Source organism: Anomalospiza imberbis, chromosome 1, assembly GCF_031753505.1.
Source record: "Anomalospiza imberbis isolate Cuckoo-Finch-1a 21T00152 chromosome 1, ASM3175350v1, whole genome shotgun sequence".
In the NCBI taxonomy this organism is placed as follows: Eukaryota; Metazoa; Chordata; class Aves; order Passeriformes; family Viduidae; genus Anomalospiza; species Anomalospiza imberbis.
Genome location: NC_089681.1, coordinates 147,930,710 through 147,953,749, shown reverse-complemented (window position 1 = coordinate 147,953,749; position 23,040 = coordinate 147,930,710). Strand labels below are relative to the sequence as shown.

Genomic DNA, 23,040 nt, shown 5'->3' with positions numbered 1-23,040 from the left:
GGTGTTGAGCTAGAATTTATGGCAGGTGGAAATGCAGCTGCAGGGACTGGTCAAAGTCAGAGGAGATAAATCATGAGATGCCTTCCTTTCTAAATCAGATGTCCTCTGAGGAATTTGAGGAGGGAGATGAGATACAGATTGAGGGCCAGTGCAGCTGGGAAGGTGGTTATTTCCCAGCAACCTGGTATTTCCTTGTGCTCTTTGCTTTTATGTTAGGAACAATGGAAGGACTGGAGGATTAGTGCAAAGTCCATCCTCACAAGGAGCTGAAAGGTAAAGCTCACAGCCTCAGTGGTTTTCTTGGAATGACCGAGTATCAGCTGCTAAGTCTGAGATGCCAAAAATGGCCAGGAGGTGAAGGCACAGGATGTAAGAAGTCACACTATGCCAGTCTGCTTCTTGTAAGGCCTGGCTTGGTGGTTGGAGATGGGGTAAATTCCCAGGGTTCAAGGGACAGAGCAACTGGGTCCCAGAAACACTGGTCAGCTTTTATTCAGAGAGGGCAAAATGGTTATTGCTCTTTCAGAACCTGAGAAATTCCTTGGCTCGGTGAATCCAGGTTCCTGCATCCTTTGAATTTACTGAATAGGGAATTCAAACCTCTCCTGGGCTGTAGAGCACTTACAGTTTGAGAGGCCATCATTAACATTAAACCATCTCTTCACGCCATGCTCTTATATCCTCACTCACATTAACCTCAGCATCCCAGCCCACGAGCAAAGAACAGAAAACACCAGTCTCCTGTGGTGTCAGGTACCTCGTGGTGTGGTGAGCCCTGGCAGCCTTTCACTGAAAAAGGGGAAAACCTGCCCCACTTAAACCAGTGAAGTCCCCTCTTATCTCCAGAGCCACTGACCCTGAGGAGAGGAGCACAATCTCAGTTCTTCCCATCCAATGCCCCATCTCAGGTTTTGATCCAGCACTACTTAAGTCTAAAAAAACCTTTCAAACCATTTCAAGATCCATCCTGATGGTTTTGTAGCATGGACAGGGGATCTTTTCTGACCAGTGGAGGTGGCTGAAGCACGAGGGCCAATCCATGTGTTTCCCTTATTGCCAAAGCCATGGGAAGGAGCAGCTTGCTGGAAATGCAGCACCTGAGCAGCAGCTCCTGGCCACAGAGCCCGAGGAGCTGAGCCCAGAGAGCACAGCCCAGCCATTCACCCATCTCATTTCAAAGACATTAAGTAAAGCCAAGCCTGCCAGCTTCCCTAATAAGCTGTTCCAATGTTTAATTGCTCACCGTGATCAGAAATAGCATCTTATTTCAAGGCCTGCTTTACGTAATTTTAGCTGCCAGGCAACAGCTCTTTCCAAGAAGGCTGAAGTGCTCTCTGTGGTCACCCAGGCGTGTCTGGGCAGAGCCCTGTCCTTGGCTTGAGGGCCACACTGAGCTCCTGAACCTGGACCTCACAGGACTTGGAGCAGGAGGATGAGCCGAGCTGTGCTTTTTCCTCTTTTCCCATCCCCACAATGCATATCCTGTTCCCTGCTCTCACCACCAGGCTCCAGCACATCCAGCATGGGTTGGAGGAAGGTCTTACAGCTCTGAGTGTGTGACATTGTGAGAGAGTAGACAAGCCCCATAGCTGGCCCTCCCTACCCATGATTTTCCTGTGGTAGAAAAGCTGCTTTTTCTCCTCTTGGAACAGAGAAATAAATGACAGCTTACCCAGGCTGAGTGCTGAACTTCTGGACAGTCACTCACTAGAGACAGTCACTGCTCCTGAGCTGTAGCTGATGAGCCACTCGAGGGAACTCCAGTGTTGAATTTCACTCCTCTGGGCAAAGCAAGAGTTAACCACTGTCCTCTGCAAACAAAAAATGGCACCTACTTGGGCCCAGATGCCCAGCTATAGTGGAGACAATGAAAGCAATTCAACAGCCCCTGGTTTACCTCATCTAATGCCAGTCCAAGTATTCCCAATAATTAGGCCTTTCAGCCTGGAAAGGCTGGAGCCACAGCTGCTTCCTATTTTCCCAAAGCTGTACAGAGCATTAGTCATTTCACTGGGGCTTTTTTATTACCGTGACTACAGCCCCGTAAGCACGCGCCAAAACCCAGGCAAGCCAAACCAGCCCGGATTCAGAATGAGCTTCAGGACTCTGAAATGTTCCCCTGTCCCCTTTCTGAGTCCTGGTTTTTCCTCCCCACCCAAACAGCCCAAGAGTGCCTGGAGAAACGTCCTGCTAGGTTTGGGTTCCCAGCGTGGACCGAGCTGACCCAGTGATGGCTGGCACTTCCCCCCAGCTATTAATCATTAACCAGCCTTGGGAGTGACCTTGACACTTAATCAGTCATGTAGTCCTCCCTGAAGGCGAAGCTTTTCCTCCTGCTGTGCTGGTTGGAGAGGGGATGAGAGTTGGATTTAGCAAGCAGGAGCGTTGCTGTGATTTTGGCAGTGCACGAAGGGCAGTGGGTGTAAGGGAGACCCATCTGCCTTCACCCACCAGCTTTGTTGCCTGGATCGTGAGAGGAAAAGCTTTGATTTTAGCTCTGGAGACTCCAGGTGCCCCTGGCTGTAACATCCAGTCAAGGGCTAGCCACTGACGTTCCGTTTCCAGGTTCTCTGCCCTCAGTCAAGAGCAGCATTTGATCTTTGCAATTTAATTTATAGCACCTTAACCAAGTGGTGATGAGCCAGCAGAGCAGCTCCAAGCCAGAAGCTGTCTTTGCTATGCAGTGGCCACCTCTCAGCCCACATTCAAGGGGTGAACTTTTCTCCTCTTCCCGTGCAGAGAGGAAGATTTCCCTGGAAATGGTGGCAATGGGATAGGCTGGCCCTGGAGGTGGAAGTTGAGTAGTTGCATGTTACTAATGTGGGAGCAGAGAGATGAGCTACAGCTGCTTCTCTCCTCCCTTCACAGGTGAAGCTGTGTCTGCCCAAGGAAGCAAATCCATCCCCATAACCAGTGATTTTCCCTGGTGAATTCCTGCCCCAGAGGCGGTTGACTCACACTTCTTGCCAATTTGCATGTCACCTAATGCTGAGCAAAACTGGTTTGACTGAGCTAAGGGCTGCCCCAGACACTGCTGCTGAAACCCCACAGTTTTAACCCCAAGACTCTTAACATTCCTTTTTTTTCCTTCTTCTTCTTTTTAAATTCTAAAAGTTTCTGCCCTTCATGATTTCAGCACAGATGGGAAGATTTCACTCCATAAATACCAGATTTCATGTCTGGACAGGAGTTGAATTATGGGATCATCTGATTAAAGCCCCACATTAAATCATTAATGAAATGAGCTGTTTGATTTTATAAGTCATATTCCTATTATTTCTAACTTGGCCACCGGCCAAAAGAAGGTGGAAAGTCCAAAGAAACAGCAAACCTTGTCTGTGATTCACACTCCCCAGCTAAAACACTTAGGAGGAAGGGAGGGACACCATTTCTCAGAAAAGTAGGGAGTCAGCACTAATTGTGAGGTTTCAGATGGAGAAAGGATCCCCAGCAGTGAAGGAGATCCAAGATCCTCATTTTTAGTCAGATTGGTTTGACTGGGGGTCTGTGGAGCACTGCTGGCTCTCAGAGGGGTCTGCCCAACACCACTGCCTGTGGCCAGAGGAATCTCAGCATCCTTTGGGTTAATTTTCCAGGAGAGGCTGGGATGCTAAGAGAAGCAGGGATCCAGCTGTGTCTCACAGCTGGCCAGCTGCTGGTTTCCTGTGCTGTTAGCAGGAGAGCAAGACGCCTGCTGCCTTCCACGGGGAGAAGTGTCAGTGGTGCTAAAAACTTCACTGCCCTCACATATAAATGTCCTTACTGGCTTTGTTTTCAGGTTCTTCCTGTTTTGATGCTGGAAGGAAAAACCCCTAAATAAATTAAAAAGATAGCTGAGGGGAGGAGGCTTCACTTGGGTTTTTCTTTGATAGAGACCTTTTGAATGTGATATTAAAAGAAAGGAGAGTTCTTTGGCTAAAGATCTGAGCTAAGACCATGTTTTTACATTTAGTTCCTGATAGCCCTGCACTCCAGGGCTGTAGCTGAGTCAGGACACCATTTACAACACTGTCTGTCTCCTCTGTGGACACTGAAATATCTTCCTGGATTTGGCTTTTAATCTGCGTGGCTGTCAATCACCTTTCTGGGAATTGAATTTTTTTTTTCTCTTGCTGCCAGGAAGCTCTCTGGAGGACCTAAGAGGGAGCTGAAGGTTGCTGAATGTGTTCCTGAGGCCACATGAACTCAGTCTCCAGCAGTCCTTCTGTGATCAGGAAGGAATGAGCACTTCCAGCAGTGCTGAGCACTGCCAGGCTGTGCCTGCTCAGGTAGCAGAGAGGTGCTGGGGCTGTGCTCAAAACACCCCAGGAAACACTGCACCTCCCTACTGCCTGAGCAAGGAGCCAGGGTCTGGCAGCTCTGGATGGACCAATGTTCCTGCCTGTGGCAGCATTTTTTGTGCTCTTCCTTAGTGTGCAAGCTCTTCAGGGTGACCAGCACTAGTTAGGACTTGGTGGTGCCACACGCAGCGCTTGTAACACGAGCAATGAACACCTTCTGGCAGGGATCACACCTCTGCTCTTCCCCTCCTTCAGAACAGCAGTGAGCTGTGTTTTCTCTGGAGGCTGGGCCTGGATTTGTGAGCAGGACTGGCTCACAAAAAGGCTGGTGTGGGTTGTGACCCTGCACAAACACAGCCTGTCCCGTGTTTGCTGCAGCGGAGCCAGCTCTGATAGGATCTAATTCCACGTTTTTATGGACATTGCTTTGGGATTTCATTTGTTTCTGGAAGTTGCCCTGTAAACAAGCTGGGTTCTGAAGTTGTTTCTTGAGCAAAAACCTCAGCAGTAGGAACAGGGAGCATAGCTAAGTGTAGCCCTTTTTTTTCCCACAACTGGTAGGTATGATAGAGGATGGATGGGAGACCTCCAACCATCAGAGGGGCAGCTAAAGATACAAAAAACATCTCAAATATTCTCAGACACCTTTGTGTGGGCAACCTGAAACCTGCTTCTTCCCCATGGAGGCAGCAGAGCTTAGGGAGATGCTGGGATTTGTGTAAAAGAGACATTCTGGTTATTGATTGGATCACCCTGCGTGCTGCTGTGCCTGCATGGAGCTGGGAGCCTGGTGCCCTGCCTTGAGATACCTGTCTCAATGTAGACCTGAAAATTGGCTTGAAGTAGCAGGGCTTCATTCCTTGGACTCCCAGTGCCCCAAGGCCAGGAGACCTGACCTGACCTGACCTGCAGTGACTGGCCCAGGAGGGCACAGGACTCCTGGAGGTCCACTCGTGTCTCCTCCACCCCTCGTGCCATGGTGGGAGCAAACCAGTACTGATGTCAGGTCCAACTGCCCAATGGATCCTTTCCACCTGTTCAAATCCAGGGAAAATAATTCCCCTCTCAAACAACACTGTCCTATCCAGTGTTTGCTGGGCTGGGATCCTACACTTTGCTTGGCCCTCCATGAGCATGGATAGCCTGGGAATGGGGGTTCCTCCCACCTAACTATTGCTAGCAAAGAGACAGAGACACAGCAAAATGTGGATTTTCTCTATGAAACCTGCTCTGATGGCAAGAGGAACCCAGCTGACCAGCACACTCACTGTTGCATCTAATGATATAATTATTTTTTTGGGTTTTCTTCTTCCTTTGCCTTCTAGCTCAGACTGCAGGATGACAGACGGCGACACAAATCTCCCAACCATCGAGAGGAAGTTGGGACTGCAGATATGGGGCATAGAGGTAGGACAAGAGTGATGCCACATGTCCTCTGTCACAGTCTTGTCACATGTCCTCTGCACATCTGTGTGTTTATGTTTCAGGGAAGATTAATTCTTGCAGTAATCTGTGTGGGAAAAGAGGGTCCTACAGATAAGATGCAGTGGGAAACGGACTCGGTATTTCCCCATGAAATGTTCAACATGTTATTGTTTTGGTTTCCTGCTCTGTAAAACGGAGATGATAATATTTACAAAGGAAACAGGAATGTGGTGGGACTGAAAAAATTCCTCCACTTGAGGCTTTTCTCACCCCTTTTTGGAATCAATGCAAGGCAGCTTTAACGCACCAAAAATTCCCTGTTTCACCAAGGTGGGTTATCCATACGTAGCCTTTGTCCACACCAGCAGCTGCCATGGGGAAGACATGTATTTTTGCAGCAAAGGCATTCCATGGAGTCTATTTGTACTTCTTCCTTGGCTTTTCTTTTCTGTGTCACTGCAAGGAGAGATCCAGCAGCTTGTGAGGTTGCCTTTTTGCTGGTGGTGGTATCTGAGTTTGGATTGGACCCAGGCTGTGCTCAACTCTGCCTTTTCTGCCTCAATTCACCAAGAACATTCCCCTGCAAAGAGAGTGGCTTTAGATTGAGGCACAGAATCCACTCAGGGAAGCAGTGGGAAGAGGCTCCAACATCTCCAAGTGATATTCAGCAGGTCACAACCATGTTCCAGATATCACAGGGTCTTCACCTTTCCATTTCTCTGCAAAGCACTGTGCTGAGCTGCTTTCCAGAGGATCTGTAATTAGAGCTGTGTGGGTTCACAGGGGTCAAGCTGGTATGTTGGGAGAGAAGACAGGCCAGCAGAAGAATGCTTGGCTCTAATTTCAGGGAACGTCAGAGCCAGCTCCAGCCCAGGAGCTGCATGTGGACTGGTGGGTGGCACAGCCAGGCACTGTGCTGGGCAAGCATGGCTGGTTAATTATGCACTTGTGCCAGAGGAAATCTGCAATTAGGGTGTGGAGGGGTGGGGGACCATCAGTGTCCTCAGCTCTGTCTTTGCTCAGCTGGTTGCCCTGAACCCCTAGCAGAGAGGTTATCCTCAAAAAGTGCTGAAAGTTACCCTTGAACTCACAGGCACTGAGTAAAAAACTGCGCCCAAAACTAAACCTAGGATGAGATGTTCTCACTCTCCTGGGAAATTCCCTACAAATCCAAGCTCTGGAGCACTTCATCCTGGGCCCCAGATCTAGATCTATAGGATTGCACAAGGGCAAGGACACTAAAACATACTTGTCAGTCTGTCCAAGCAAAATCATCATTTTCTATTCTCACTCCTTAGTATTTTAATATTCCCTCCAGAGGTGGATTTTCCCAGCTCACAAACTCAGCCCTGATTGTCACCTCAGTGCTTTGTGCACCCCAGCCTGTCCTATTTCATACACAGCAAGTTCTGGCTCTTCACTTTTAGCAATGACCCCAACTCTGGTTTCCTTACAGAACATGAAGATGGTTCCTATACCTGAAAAAGCTTATGGGACTTTTTTTGAAGGAGACTGTTACATCATTTTGCATGTAAGTAAGGCAGCAAACACTGCTCTCTGTTGGGCAACTGGTTCAACCCTTTTTATTTAGATCTGCCTTGGTTCCTAGGTACCTGTCCTGTGGAAAAAGCACTGTTGAAGTGGTTGTGCATGTGTGCTCACCATCTAATCACGGATCTGAATTTCACATGGCTGTTGTGACAACACTGCCTGTTTAGTAAATCAGAAGTTCAGAGAAGCCATTAACTTAGTAATTCATTAAAAGTGTTTATCTTCCAATCAACCGAGTCATGCCCAGGCATGGCAAAATGACCAGTACATTCCTGGAAAACTCAATCAAGGCCCACATTTAAATGATTTATGGGAGTCCCTGAGGGGTGTGGGATGTGACCAGCTGGAGGGTCTCATTTTTAGCAGGTGACGTGAGACATGAAGATGTTCCGTGTCGTGTGTCATGTAAGCAGCAGAGGCTCTGCAGCCCATCCCATGTCCTCATAAGGACACTTCAGCCCCACCCTAATTTGATTTGGTCCAAACCTACCTGCAACCAGCTGGACCTGAGCTGGCTGTGAAGGACTGCTGAGAACCAGCTCTGCTCTGTGCAAACTGCCTTGTGTTCTCAGATTTTGGCAGGAGGATGATGTGTTACACTTACCTCCTAAAATCCCTTCCAAATCTCTTCATCTGCATAGAGCAACCCAGGTCATTGAACCAAAACCCATCATATGGTGGAGACCAGAAGCACTTCCCACTTCCTGGGTCTGAGTGTGCCTCCTGCAAGCATCTCTGTCGGTGGAGAGGCAGCAACACCTCCAGTGCCCCACAATAACCAACTGCACATCCCCCATGTGCCAGGATGGGAAAGCGGGCTGGGATAGCAACACAGGATGTGTCTCCTGCTCAAATGCCCCACACACATGTCTTTAGGGTACCTTCTGAGTGCTGAAAGCCTGAGTTACAGGCCCATGAAAACACGCTTAGAGCAGAATACTGGAGTCCCTGCAGGGAGCTGGCAGTGTAAATATGGATTTATTTTGATGCTCACAGGCTCAGCTTCTGTTTAAACAACTTCCCCAGGCAGAAGAACCCTTCATCAGCCCACTATTCTCCTTTTCCCTGGAAGACAGGAGGGTAAAAACACTCATCTCTGCATTCTGCTTCTTTCCTGGAGCCTTTCCAAATAACGATTGTCCATGGGACAATGGGACTTTGATCATCTTCAATAGCAATGGATTAAATTGAGTGATTTTTCCACAAATTAATTATCTGTGCCTGAGGAACAGAGCTGTGTTTTATTCAATTCCTTCTGCTGTGTTTCTCTGTGGTATCACTGCACAAAGCAAATAAACAGAATTTAGTGTCAAATCCAGCTTATAAAATGAGCTTTTATTACCTTTCCCAGGTGTCCATGATGGGATTTAACACAGTGGGTGCAGAAAAATAACTGGCACAACTCAGATAACACTGAGCACACCTTCTTCTCAGCCTGCTTGCTTCCTTTTTCTAGGCGGCTGGAGTTTTCTGTAATAAGATGAATCCCAGCATGCACACACTGGCTCAGCTTCATTTGGAGTTATGTCTGTTTTGCAAGTCAGCAGGAATTCTGAGGCACTTTGTGCTGCTCTGTCATGTGCTATGAGAACAACAACAGGAAAGAAAGGGTAGCATCTCCAGGCAAACAAATAGCAGTGTGCATTGCATTTCAAAAGGTGGTCTATGAGAAGAATTTGCTTTAAGTCTTCATATCAAAATGTACAATAGTAGGACAAGCTGAACACATTAATTGCACGGGCACTCAGTTTTCATTGATAATAGGAGTTATAAAAGAATATCAAACAGAAACATCCTTCAGTTCAGTTTATAAAATCCATTAATTGCTCTGCTGAATAAGGAGAGTTCCAGCCTGAGCTCCCAGGGAGTACCTGTGGCTCTGTCCTCTCTCCCCTTGCCCAGGAGAAAGGCAGAACTGGGAAAGGGCTCTGTGGTCACTTGGTTTTCCAACACAAAAACGAGCTGTGCCTTCATCCAGACTTGTCCTTCCCACCTCTTCCAGACCAAAAGGACCTCCCATGGCTCCGCCGTGGACCTGCACTACTGGATTGGCAAGGACTCCTCCCAGGACGAGCAAGGTGCCGCGGCCGTGTACGTCACCCAGCTGGACACGGCGCTCGGGGGCAGCCCCGTACAGCACCGCGAGGTGCAGGGACACGAGTCCGAGACCTTCCAGAGCTACTTCCGCAACGGGATCATGTGAGTGGCTCTAAACGACCCACAGCGAGGCGGGTCGTGGCCCCTGGGGTTCCCTCTGCTTCTTTCTATGTCTCAGAGACATCCATATCTCAAAAATGTGAAAAATACAGAATTCCCAGAATGACCAGGTTGGAAGAGACCTTCAAGATCATCGAGTCCAACCCAGCCCCAACACCTCAACTCAACCCTGGCACCCAGTGCCGCATCCAGGCTTTGTTAAACACACCCAGGGATGGGGACTCCACCACCTCCCTGGGCAGCCATTCCAGAACTTTATCACCCTTTCTGCACAAAACTGTTTCCTAATATCCAACCTAAACTTCCCTTGGTGCAGCTTGAGACTGTGTCCTCTGGTTCTGTCAGCTCCTGGAGAAAGAGCCCAAGCCCACCTGAGCACAGCCACCTTTCAGGAGCTGTGGAGAGTGCTGAGGTCACCCCTGAGTCTCCTTTTCTCCAGGCTGAGCACCCCCAGCTCCCTCAGCTGTTCCTCACAGGGTTTGTGTTCCCAGCCCCTCTCCAGTCTCATTGCCTCCTCTGGATGTGCTCGAGCGTCCCAAGGTCCTTCCCAAACTGAGGGGCCGGAGCTGGGCACAGACTGGAGGTGTGCCCTCACCTGTGCCCAGTACAGGGGAAGAATGACCTCCCTCCTCCCCGAGTCAGTACTGATGCTGGTTAAAATTGGGAGCAAAGAATTCCCATTTTGAAGGAATTACTTATTCAGTGTATTCAGTGAATAGTGCTATTCTCAGTGTGGAGCCATGGCATTCCGTTCCACTGATCATTTTCCCAGATATTTGCAGTAATTGTATCTTAACCTCTCTTCACCTCACCCTTAACCTCCCTATTCCTCTCCTCCACAGACTTTCAAGTGCCACTTCAGACTAATATCCACCTTACAGTGAAGTGCTGATTTGGCTCATACTGGGTGTAATATTCCTGTAGTGGAAGGAAAAAGTGACTGAACTTTTGTCATCTAAAAGATACTGTTGAATATATGATATGTTGATATATTGAATCCAATCCCAGGGTCTTTGCTCACTCTGGGGTTTTTGGAAGGACTCCAGTTACTGTCCTCCCAGGAAGATCTTCATTGGCAATAAACAGCCTGAGTGCTTTGGTTTCAAACAGCTGAAGGAAACTCAGATGATCCTGGGTCAATATCCTCCATCCCAGTCTGCCTGGATATCTCTGTCTTGTGCATCTCAACAACCTCTCATGAATCTCCTCAGAACTTTTCTGAGAGAGAAAAGTGCTTTTAGCCTCATCCTGAAGATGAGTAGGGGACAGTGAAGGACTGAAAATCAGACCCTCAAAACCAGTCTGTTTGGAGACCTCTCTGCCTCTGAAATCAGCATGAATTAGAATTCATCTGGGTCTAAACCACATCCCTGTGGTCAGTGAGGAAGTCTGAGGCAGAATGAGAAATTAAAGGAAGCTTTTTCCACATCTTGGCAGGTGGACTAATCACCACAACATCCTTCTGTGGATATCTTAAGCTGGGCCAAACAAGTCTAGGGTGCTGTGAGTCACACTTCTGACCACATTAGCCAGTACCTTTCCAGCTACAATAAAATACATCTGTTACCCACATGGCAAAAACTGCAATCAACAATTGTCCCTTTTTCCCCCTCAATGGCAATTGCATTGTGTCAGTTATTACTGTGGTGTGAACAATGGATCTGTTTTCTAAAATGGTCTAGGATATGTAAGAGTGGATTAGACTCACCCAAAAAACATTAAAAGGGCTGTGGGACTTCTGCGGGGTTGTGCCCTCTCATGATTGTGCAAAGTTGCACAAGAGAGGGGATGGCATTGTGGCATAAGGTGATAATAGTGCTGAGAGTGGCTGTTGCAAAGTGTGTGTTCAAGGATGGAAGAAAAAAATTGGGAGGTAAAATCTGAGAGAAAGACAGTGTCCTGTACCTGCTTACAGTTTTGTTCTGCTTCTGGCCACAGTTTCCTGTCTAAGCTGCTTTTAATAAAATAACTATTTTGAAGAAAACAAAATTTTAGCAAGAAGTCTGTTTTCTGCCAAGTCTGTTTCATATTTTAATTGAATGCTTATGGAATATTTCAATTTTGAGATGCCACTGCCATGGTCAATGGGATTTTCAATTTGGTTGTGCTACAATTCCATTGCCATCCCTGACCTGACTGCTCATCTTCTCCCAGGATGTGTAATGCTTGGAAATGATCTTGAAAGTCTTGTCCATGCTAAATGATTCTATGATTGTGTGCAGAGCAGCAACACAATACCCATAGCAGGCAGACAGACACCTTGATAAGGACCATGAACAGCAGTGAGGCAACACAGCATTTGCCACTGCAATTTTAGGACTTTGAGATTATTTTGCCTCTAGATTTTTTTAGTTGCCACCAAAATCTTGGGATGTTCTCAGAGGATAGAGGGGAAGGTATTTTCTAACCAGCTCTAACTCTTTATTCTCTGCTACACAACAGCTACAAGAAGGGAGGAGTGGCTTCAGGATTTAAGCACGTGGAGACCAACATGTACAACATCAAACGTCTTCTTCATGTCAAGGGCAAGAAGCATGTGTCAGCCACAGAGGTAAGAAGAAGACTCTGCTCTTCTTATGGATCATTTCTCCTTTCCTCTCCTCCTACACTCATTTTGCCTGGTGGGTATCTCATTTCTGCTCAAGAACTTCAATTTCAGGACAGTTTTCAAGTCCTCACTTGAGGGTTTGGTGTTACCACAAGAGAAGCCACTGTGCTCAGTGAAGAGCTGAGTGCCAGCAGAATGAGCAGTCACTGCAAACCCGTTCTTACATCCCCAGGGACATGTTTGCCATGGCTGTGACTTGTCACCTGCAGCTCTCCTTTTCCTCCCAGCTTTGCCAAACTCTCTCATTTCCCTGTGACAGGTAGCGCTCTCCTGGGACAGTTTCAATAAGGGAGATGTTTTCTTGCTGGACCTTGGTAAAGTGCTGATCCAGTGGAATGGACCCAGCTGCAGCATTGCTGAGAAATCCAGGGTGAGTACAGGCGAAAGCCACTTGGCTTAAGGTGGCATTTTTTGATGCCTAGGGAAAAAAGAAAAAAAAGAAAAAACTCACAGTGTTTTCACAGTGAAAAAATCTTAAGAGCAATAACATAGATATGACCAAGGTAAATAATCATAAATTTTCTACTTGCCCATCTGCTGGTTTTAGAGGCCCATGGAATTGCTTTGCTCCAGTTCAGACCTGGCCTCAGCTTGCATTTCACAGGCAGCCAAGGGCGCATCACTAGTTCCAGCCCCAGAAAGTCATCCAGCTCCCTCTGGAGCTCACCTCCATCCCTCTGTGCCCTGTTGTTTGCATGGCACAGGATTAGGAAGTCAGAAGCTCAAGTAGGTTTGACTGCAGTAACCACCCCAGGGTAGATTAATTTTAATTTTTTGTTTACAGCATCAACAGGGAATTCTGGCTTGGTCAGTATGAGACAAGCAGGAATACATAACCCAGGTGCTGATAGGTCAGATCTATGGATCTTAAGATACTTTGCAAAGGGATCATTACCCTTATTTTACTGATACAGGAACCAAGATACAGAGATCTAATAAAGCAAGATACAGCAACAGGTCATCAGCAAAGCTGGTGGCCAAGCTTGTGGTCATTATAACATTAAAAGGCAGATGGGTCTGCTCTGTGTGTGGTGTCCCCCGATGAACTGGGAGATGGGGAATCTCCACAGGAAATGCCATTTTTGGGGCACAGTGGAGATCCTGTGGATACTGAAGAAGATACAAAGCAATCCTCAGCACAGGAGGGGGAGCAGGTTTGTGGCTGCTGGGTTCATCTCAGGCCTCAAGCAGGTCATCCCCTATGTCTGATAGAGAGAGGAGTCTCTCAAAGCTATTGCAGTAAGAGTCATGGGAACCAAAAAAATGCAACTGAAGATGGAGATTTCAGCCTAATTAGCTGCTTGACATTTCATGCTGCTTTTTTCACAGAAGACATCCACGTTTTTTGAGCACTTGAAACGTTTAAATGTAAAACGTCACAGCAGGGCGGCCAGGGTCCTGCAGCTCTGCAGCATCCTGCCTCGTTGGCCTCAGCATGTGTTGATCTCTTCCCTACACCATCCCACGGGACCACTGGACCTGCTGGTGCACAGTCACACACAGGCAGTGCCTGTTGTAGCTCCCACATGCCTGTGCCCTGCAGGAGCGGTGTCAGCAGGGACTGCAATTAGCACTATTTTTCTCTGAGTTAGTTAATAATCAGGCCTTGCAGACATATCTGCTTCTTTAATAGCTAAATTTGGAGGGCACGAGGAGCTCCAGAGAGCTGTGGTAATCTGGCTTGGGCTGTTGGTTCTCAGTCACTGCTTGGGGTCTGGGGCTCGCTGGGTTTGGGGTGTGTCTCAGGCCTTACCCCTGTGGCTCCTTGTGCAGGGTCTTGCTCTGGCTCGGAGCATCAGGGACAGCGAGAGGGGCGGCCGTGCTCAGATTGGCATCATTGACAACGAGAGGGACTCCCCAGACCTGATGCAGATCATGAGGATGGTGCTGGGCGAGAGGCGCGGGGAGCTCCGCGACGCCATCCCCGACACCAAAGCCGACGAGCTGCAGAAAGCCAACGTCCGGCTCTACCAGTGAGTGCTGGGCTGTGCCCCAAACCCCATCCCTTCTCACAGAGGGCTCTGTGGGGTCTAACTCAGCTCGGTGGCTCTGTCTTGCAGTGTCTATGAGAAGGACAATGACCTGGTGGTGCAGGAGATCGCCACCCGACCCCTGACGCAGGATCTGCTCCAGCACGAGGTGAGACAAAGCCAGAGTGGCCTTTCCAGCAAGAAAAGGAGGCTGTGGCTCACTTTGTTTTCAGCTGAGCACCTGTTTCCTGAAAATTATCAGGTTTTCCATCACTAGGAGAGCTTAGCCCTGCTGTTAGGTTAGGACAGCTTAGCCCTGCTACAGTCTCAGCAGCCGGAGGTAGGTGGTGTGTTGAAGCTGTTCCAAGAAGAGATGGCAAATTGATGCTCTCAGCCAAGGATTATATTAGCTTGGCAATCACAGTGAGGGAGAGCTGCATACCAGGAATAAATTCCAGATGGAATGAAGGCTTCTTAATACCGATGTTCAAGGATAGCCTTCCCTCTGCTGACTCCAGAGCAAATAAATACTCTGCTCACAAAACCAGGGAGATTTGTTTTCCTGCCATAGCAAGTGGCTGGTCTCAATGACCCACCCTGGAAGATTTCCTGACAGACCCTCTGTGCAGAGTTTTTTCAGAAAACAGAGGCTTTTCTTCTGATTAAAATTTGGCAGAGAATTGCTCATCCTTAATTCTCTGCAGTGCAGACCAGCCTATTCCAACGCAGCACTGTGCCACAAGGCTCCCACTCCCCTTTCCATCCTGATGTCAGCCTTGTTAAAATCTCAGCCTCCCTTTGCAGACATATGAAACCCTTTTTCTTATTTCATAGTTAAGTTCAAAAAATGAGCAGCGTTTGGTCCCACAGTGTGTTTGGAGCACCAGCTGTCTGGAGTGGGGACGGGCTCAGCACACCCCTCATCCCCTTTGGGTTCAGGATCCTGCTGTGTTCACAGCAATGCAACACTGAGCTCCAGATCAGGGATGTCAGTGAGGACAAAATATTCATGCAGAAGATGTCTAACTGGGACCTTTCCTGCTCCTTTAGTAGCAGATTTGGGCATAAATGCAGGCAGCAGCAGGCTATTTCAGCATACCCTTCTCCTGGCTCCTTTTAGAGCCTAAGAAAAATACATACTTCAACTAGTTACAATTGTAAATCAGCAGCCTGGGCCAGGTGTGCCACCTGTGATCCCCTACCCTGTGGGGTTGGTGGTAGTTGTACTCCATTTATAAATCATAAGAAATTCATTGTCTGTCACCTCTGATAATGGCTGCAGCAGGGTTAGAGCTCTGCAAGGCAGAGAAATGAGCTGGATATGCATCTAACTTAAATCTTCAACAAGGATCCACCTGATTGGGCTACAAATTATGAGCTTTTCCTGCACAGAGTTTTTCACCTTTGTTTTTTTCTGTTTCCTGTTTTTTCGGTTTAACCTCAGGACTGCTACATTTTAGACCAAGGTGGCTTCAAAATTTATGTCTGGAGAGGAAAAGCCTCTAGCCCAGAAGAGAAAAAAGCAGCATTCACTCGAGCTGTGGTGAGTTGTAATAGAGTGCAAACAATGTCGTGGGCGGTTGATATGTGCTGATCTAGATCTGACCACTAATTACAATTGAGTGCAGGTCTTGGGGAGCTGGCCTGTGTAATAACAGAGAGAGAAGTTAAATGTCTAGGGGAAGCATGATGACATAAATAAAAAATTGTTAGTCATCAAATTGTGCTAGGACTAACACCTGCCACTAAAACGAAGAAAAAAATGGTTAAAGAAAATCAAGCAGAAAAGAAGATACTTTTCTACACGGCAAATAGTGAACTTCTGGGAACTGTTGGTTCAAGGGATGGTGGAGTCAGAGAGGAACAGTAGGGTCAAGAATTTGACCAAAAAAGGTGCATAAACAGATAGTAAAGGGGCTCTGACATCCATGTGTTATTTTCTGTCAGAGCATTCATCAGCTCTTCCTCTCAGAAAAAAAATTGCCTCAAGGGAACCTGAGCAAGTAAGGTATTTGGTATTCTTTTACAAGTTAGCATGTTAAAGTGAAGACTATGAGGGAACATGGCTTTTAATTAGACATTTACTTATGGGAAGACCATAAATGGCTTCATCTTCCATGAGATCCAACTAGGAGATACTGAATTTCAGTGGGTCCACCTTCAGTAAGGTCCTACCTGGAGCCACCCTGCTTCAATAGGATTGCATCTATTGTCTCAGAGAAGAAAAGCTTAAAAATGCCTTAAAACTTATCTCTCTGTCCTCTGTGCTCCTTTCAGGAGCTTGACTCAGACTCATTTTAGTAGGCAATCATCTCTGCAAATTCTGGCCCTGAGCTACACATGTAGAACAAAAGATATGTCTATCTTTCAGTGTGGCAGGTGGGAGGGATGGGAGAACCATCTGCTCTGCTTTTCCCCGAGGGCAGTGTGTGGCTGCAGTTTTTACAGCAGAAGTTGGATGCTCAGAAAGCCACAATCAGGCTCCTTCCCACAGCTGCCAGCACTGCACCTCGGGTCATCATGGAGCCTTCTGAGATAAACACAGGAACAGTTCCCAAAACTGAACAAGGATTTTGACATTGTGGCAGAACACAGAACATTTTCTTCCCACTCATATTGTATCAAGCACCTCTGTTTAAATAGTCTTTTAACTCAATGGTGGCACTATTGAAAAGAAATAATATGGGTTTAGGGAAGAAAATAGAAAAAAGAAGAAAAAATATTTGTGAGAGTTTAGTGTGAGAGTTTAGTCCCTTCAGAACAGACTTCATGCTCTGGGGGTGCTGAGCTGCCTCCCTTCACTCCCGTGCTCGCTACCAGGCTACAGGTAAAACAGTTTTCCAGGCTTAGAGAGGGATAACAAGTTTGGAGAAAAGGGGTAGGGGTAGGGCTCAGTCCCCTAAAGGCAGAAGTAAACATGGATACTACAGCAAGAGTCTTCAGTTACTTCTGATTAGTTTGAATGCAAATCTTGGACTGAATCCCACCCTGCGTTCAGTGAAGGACACTCTTCAAGCTGGTTCAGGTCCACACCCCTCTGCTCATGTCTGTAAAAAGTCAAAAGCTCACTAATAACCTTTCTGAACCCCACCAGGGTTTTATCCAAGCCAAAGGCTATCCTTCATCCACCAACGTTGAGGTGATCAATGATGGAGCAGAGTCAGCCATGTTCAAACAGCTGTTCCAGAAGTGGACAGAAAAGAACGAAACACAAGGGCTGGGCAAGGTCTACACTACAGGCAAAATTGGTGAGCACATTGGTCCTGGATTTGGCTTTCCTACCTGTGCTAAGCAATAGCTGAGGGAACATCATTCACATCAACTGTCTCCTGCCTTCAGGATCTCGAAAATCTAATGTACACTCTCCTAGTGCCTTGTATTTTCCATCTTCTTCAGTAGATGGATTCATGAACTGAATGACATTCATCTCTGCTGAATTTTCTTACATGAACCAAATTGCCACTTACTCTGAATGTAAATGTTGGCAGAGAGTCACTCCTCTCTGAAGAATTGTATGCAAAATTTCCCACTTGCAGAACTTCTTAATTTCCTTTATAAAGGGCTAATGGTGAGCCTGATAAGGAGTTCTGCTTTCATTTACACTGGCATCCATCCAGTCCCCTCCTGACGTCAATAGAATGGTGCTGCCTTTGCATGGGTGTAAACGGCGTATTTATCACACTGCTGAAGGGACTATTACAATGCATTAACCCCAAGACTAAACAATTCCAAAGAGAGAGAACTTGTTGATAAATGATGGGAAGGTGACAGAGATGCTGAACGTCTCCATCAATAACAGCTTGTGAGCCACAAATCTCTTTCCCTTGCAAGTTCTCTCTTTTCTCTCCATCTCTGTTTCTCTCTGTGCTGTCCATAAATACTCTCTTTCTTTGTCATGAGCTGGAGAAATGTAGGTATTTTATTTCTGAAATCAGCATTTTAAAAGGAGGAAAATATTTGTAGATTTGGAGAAAAATTAAGAATTTTCAGTCAGGGGACTACTAATATTTTTACCAGCTAGCCCTCACTGTGTGGCCAATTCCAGCCTGTCACAGGTCAACACTGATGTGAGTGAGCTCTTGCATATTCTAAAAATCAACGTTGGTTTACTGGGGGCAGGAGTGGCTTTTTGCAAACCTAGATTGGGTTTTACTTTCTGTACAGTGGTTGTGGGTGAGGGTTGTGGGGAGGGTTTGTGTGTTGTCGTGCATTCACTGCGTTCTTGTTTTTGTTCTGCTGGTGCACGCAGCCAAGGTGGAGCAGGTGAAGTTTGACACAACCCAGCTCCACGCCAGACCTGAGCTCGCAGCTGAGCAGAGGATGGTTGATGATGCCTCCGGGGAGATTGAGGTGAGAGAGCTCCTTTGGCTGAAAGAAGGTGCAATAATCAGCCTGTTTCCAAGCATTACTTGGTTTGTTCAGCTTGGGGGAGACTGAGAATAGACCTGATGGCAGTTCACAGCTTCCTCACGAGGGGCAGGCACTGATCTCTTCCCTCCAGTGATGGGACCTGAGGGAGAACCTGGAGCTTCAGTGGTGTGGTAGCCAAAGGGTTGTGCTCTGTCCTCACCTTGACTCCGCTACTGCTCACCAAGATGTTTTTTGTCCCTAGGTGTGGAGGATTGAGGACTTGCAAATGCAGCCAGTGAATCCTAAGACATACGGGCAGTTCTACGGGGGTGATTGCTACCTGGTCCTGTACACCTACCTGAGGTCAGGCAGACCCCACTACGTCCTCTATATGTGGCAGGTAGGTCAAAGCAGAGCACAGGGCACTGTGCTGTGCCTGCTGTACAAGCCTAAAGCTAAAGGAAGCAATTGCACACAAAAATCCCAGCCCAAGCACCCAGAAGAACTCAGATACACTTTGCTCACCAGTTTCAAATATCCCAAGCTGTCCTTTGTAGCTAATATGGACACTCATCCCAAACTGGCATCAGACTGAGCACCAGCAAAATCAGGCAAAAAGACTGAAGGATGATGGGGCTTACAGTGCTGAGGTCAAAATTTGGAGTCAGATTGTCCCTTAAAGCCTCAGTTCCTAGAGTTCTGTGGGTATATGGACATCTCTGCTTTCCTTTTTGAAGTCTATTTTCATGCAGAGAGAAGCTTCAAAACAGGGCTTTAAAGTCTACAAAACCAGAATGCCAGTGAAATTTAACTGTCTGGAAGTTTTAACTCTGATCTCATGATATTACACACTTTGGGATTGCCAAGTGTTGAATTGTGAAGAGGTTTGTACCCTTCTCCCATCACACTTTGTGTGTCACCTCCCTGTCCCCCAGGGCCGCCACGCCTCCGTGGATGAAATCACTGCCTGTGCCCTCAATGCCATCGAGCTGGACAGGAAATACGGGGACGAGGCCGTGCAGGTGCGAGTGACAATGGGCAAGGAGCCCAGGCACTTCCTGGCCATCTTCAAGGGCAAGCTGGTCATCTACGAGGTAACGTGGCTTTGGGAGGTGGGAGCACCAGCGATGGCTTGGCAGCTGCAGTGGAAATAGTCCAGCACAAACGGGCAGATATTCAGGAAAGGAGCCTGCCAGCCCTGCACAGGCTGGCAGAGGGGACATTTCTAGTACTCCTCAAGCAGTCTGAACACTGTTGGAGTAAACACAGTCCTGGACTGACCCAACTCAACCGCCCACCCCTGAGCTCCAGCAGTGATGTTCATTCCGACTCTGTCCCAAAATATTTTGCAGAGTTAGAATAAGGCAGTCATCCTGTGAATTACCAATGCTGCTATCCAGAGAGGGTCCTGCAAAATATCCTACAAACATGATTTGCATTGTCCTTGTCCGAATTACATCACATAACTACCAACCCACTTTGCTTGCTGCCTTGGCTGTTTGTCATACTACGACAAGAAATAACTTACGCACTCACACTAAGATTAAAAGAACAAAAGGAAGTTTTATTTCTGACTTTCCAATATATAGAATTCTAAAAGTGACAGTGGACTGGAGGATGAAATTGCCACCTCTCCAACTACACTGGTTAAACTAACAGTCCATCACTTCTCTCCTCCCACAGAGAAGAATGCGAAATAATCATTATTTACATGAACAGTGTGTGAGAACTCTAGTAGAAATATGTAAACATCAGAGGGCATAGAAAACTTTTAAAAGAACTTTAAAACTTTTAAAAGAACAGGGCGACAGCTGTTGACATATGTGGTGGAGAAATTCCACCTGTGGCTGTGGGAGACGGGATTGCCCTCAGCTCTCAGTGTTGGTCCCACAATATGGTTTCCTTGGCAGATGTTCATTTAAGATGAACACAGCTGGAAATCAGGGCACAGATGCCTCGCCCAGTTTGCATGGCAAATCCTCTACAGACACCAAGATCTGGTCACATGGATCTTGAGGATCTTGATGGGAGCTGGCCAAGACTCTGTAATCAGGGAGAAATGTGGGAGTTGTGCCATGTAGGTTTCATTCTGACCCGGAATCAGAAGATACTTGGATTTCCTCGCCTTCTCAGTGCAGAACCATGGTCCATCATTGCAACAGTGGGCAGGGCTGTGAGCCCAAAGCCTTCCTCAAATTAGTCACACCCTGGATCTGTGTGTCCTGCTGACCTCCCAGTGCCACCCTTCTGTCTCTCCTTGCAGGGCGGCACGAGCCGGGCTCAGAAGAGCGGCCCCGAGCCGGCGATCCGCCTCTTCCAGGTGAGGGGCACGGATGAGGTGAACACAAAGGCAACAGAGGTGCCAGCCCGAGCCTCCTCCCTTAACTCCAACGATGTCTTCCTGCTGACCACCAGTCAGGTGTGCTACCTGTGGTGTGGGAAGGTGAGTCTGCAGTGAGACATGGGGAGGCAGCCAAAGGGATCTGAAACTCGTGAGGTGGGGCTTGAGTCTTCTGCCTCTGCTAGGTCATGGAGATGAATCCTTGGGCAGGTGGCCCATTAATTCAGTGGAGAAACAGCTTCAAGTTGTGCCAGGGGAGGTTAATACTACATATTAGAAAAGTTTTCTTCGCAGAAAGGGATGTCAAGCACTGGAAGAGGCTGCCCAGGGCAGTGGTGGAGTAAAAAGTGTTCAAAAAATGTGTGGATGTGGCACTTGATGACATGATTTAGTGGTGCTGAGCTGATGGTTGGACTTCATGATCTTAAAGGTCTTTTTCAACCTTAATGATTCAATGATTCTGTGAGGACAGTGCACCCAGGAAAGGGAAGGTCAGCCTTATCTACAAAATTAACCCGTGTTGGGGTTCACCTCACCTCATTGTAGGTGTTCATACAGCTTTCATTCAGATAAATAAATCATCCCAGATCTTCCAGCTGCAAGAAATCATCTGGGATGAGAGCAAATTCATTTCTCTTGTTTCAGTCGTATGTCAGGATGACATGGTAGACCAAAGCAGAGAAGTTGTCGATGTCCCATCCCTGGAAGTGTTCAAAGCCATGTTGCATATGGCTTGGAGCATCCTGTTTGAGTGGAAGGTGTTCCTGATAATCTTTAAAGTCCCTCCTAACCCAAATCATTCTGTCATTCTGTGAGCTTTGCTCTAGGTGCCATTGGCTGCACTAAATGTCCCTTCCAGGACTAGAAATGGATTCTGAGTGATCAGCTCAAGAGCATTCAAGCAGGTCTGAAGCCCTCCAGAGGACCAAGCCAGCTTTTCCCCAAGGATAAATTTTGCCAGTCTGCCCCTAACTGCACCTCCATCTTTTATCCTGAACACAGGGATGCAGCGGAGATGAGCGGGAGATGGCAAAAATGGTGGCTGACATCGTTTCCAGACGGGACAAGCACACCATTCTGGAAGGACAGGAGCCAGCAGAGTTCTGGGAAGCTTTGGGAGGCAAAGCACCTTATGCCAGTGAAAAGAGGTAATAGTGACCTGCTTGTTCCTCTGGGCCTGGCCAGGGCACATTAAGCAAGGGATCAAAACTTTTCAGGAAACTGAATACTTTGGTACTGTGTCCTCAATAAAGGGAGGGCGAGGCTAGAAAATGGCCAAGACCTTGGTCAGAAACCACACTAAGGTGTTTCTTTCCTGGCTTTTGGGACAGGAGTTCTCCTGAAGTGGAAGCTACAGGTCCAAAGCCTGCAGACTAGGGTGTGCTACATCCTACTTTCTCCCTGTAAACCTACCCCATATCTTGTCCTGAAGGCTACAGGAACCACATGCTCCATGTCCAGCCATTATCAGCAGCAGTCCCAGGAGAATCATGAGACTAAATCTGCTTTTGGACAACATGGATTTCTCCAGCCCTCTGTGCTGGTGATGGTTTCCTTTGCAAAAAGTGATCTGGTGTGGTTTTCACCTGACATCAAGCTTATTGCCACAATGAGGGAAGGGTTCTGCTTTTGCCTCTTTGGGTGGAGAAAAAAATGACCTTTGAAAATCATTAAAATGGTCAGAGAATCCCTTGATATCTGACATTGCTGACTTTCAGGCCTTTTGATGAGTGTTACCACATTCCACCTCTTCCTTCAAGGCCACAACAAGTAGCTTCAGGGCCCTGCAATAAGCCAGGAGGGAAAGATTTCCACCTTTCTTGTTTTTTTCTTCCCTGCCATGCATGAGGCAGGTTCCAGGAGCAGATCACACACTACCAGCCTCGCCTCTTTGAGTGCTCCAACCAGACGGGTCGGTTCATCATGACGGAGGTGGTCGGGTTCTGCCAGGAGGACCTGGATGAAGATGATGTCATGCTGCTGGACACATGGGAAGAGGTCAGAAAAAGCCTCCTCCCCTTCTTCTCAGACATGTTTTCAAACAGGTTATGGCTTTAGTTGGTGTTTATTGAGTTGGATCTTGGCCCGTGACTGGGTTCAGCTACCTTGAAATGTACCAGAGCTGTTACCTGAAATATTTATGCTCCATGCCTGTCTCAAAAGCAAAATCTTCCTTGGCTGGGGGTAAATTTGGGCTCAGAATCACAGGGGGCTATTGGGAAAACACATCTCTATGGCTTTGCTGGTCCCAAGTTGCACTACTCCCTGGGGCCTCCCCTGATGGGGGAAACTCTGTTG

The 23,040-nt window shown here is 47.5% G+C and overlaps 1 protein-coding gene across 1 annotated transcript in view; it reads left to right on the top strand.

Moving 5' to 3' along the window:
• The first annotated feature begins 248 nt into the window (after positions 1–248).
• VILL (villin like) overlaps positions 249–23,040 on the top strand; it is a 28,770-nt gene continuing 5,978 nt past the window's right edge. Inside the window, exons 1-16 of the mRNA XM_068175555.1 lie at positions 249–273; positions 5,606–5,687; positions 7,162–7,236; positions 9,259–9,455; positions 11,916–12,024; positions 12,341–12,451; positions 13,855–14,054; positions 14,142–14,220; positions 15,496–15,594; positions 17,146–17,299; positions 18,301–18,401; positions 18,664–18,801; positions 19,337–19,495; positions 20,665–20,844; positions 21,745–21,890; positions 22,596–22,740. Of these exons, the coding sequence (XP_068031656.1) occupies positions 5,619–5,687; positions 7,162–7,236; positions 9,259–9,455; positions 11,916–12,024; positions 12,341–12,451; positions 13,855–14,054; positions 14,142–14,220; positions 15,496–15,594; positions 17,146–17,299; positions 18,301–18,401; positions 18,664–18,801; positions 19,337–19,495; positions 20,665–20,844; positions 21,745–21,890; positions 22,596–22,740 (1,962 nt within the window). The 5' untranslated portion in view covers positions 249–273; positions 5,606–5,618. The remainder of the gene's footprint in view (positions 274–5,605; positions 5,688–7,161; positions 7,237–9,258; positions 9,456–11,915; positions 12,025–12,340; positions 12,452–13,854; positions 14,055–14,141; positions 14,221–15,495; positions 15,595–17,145; positions 17,300–18,300; positions 18,402–18,663; positions 18,802–19,336; positions 19,496–20,664; positions 20,845–21,744; positions 21,891–22,595; positions 22,741–23,040) is intronic.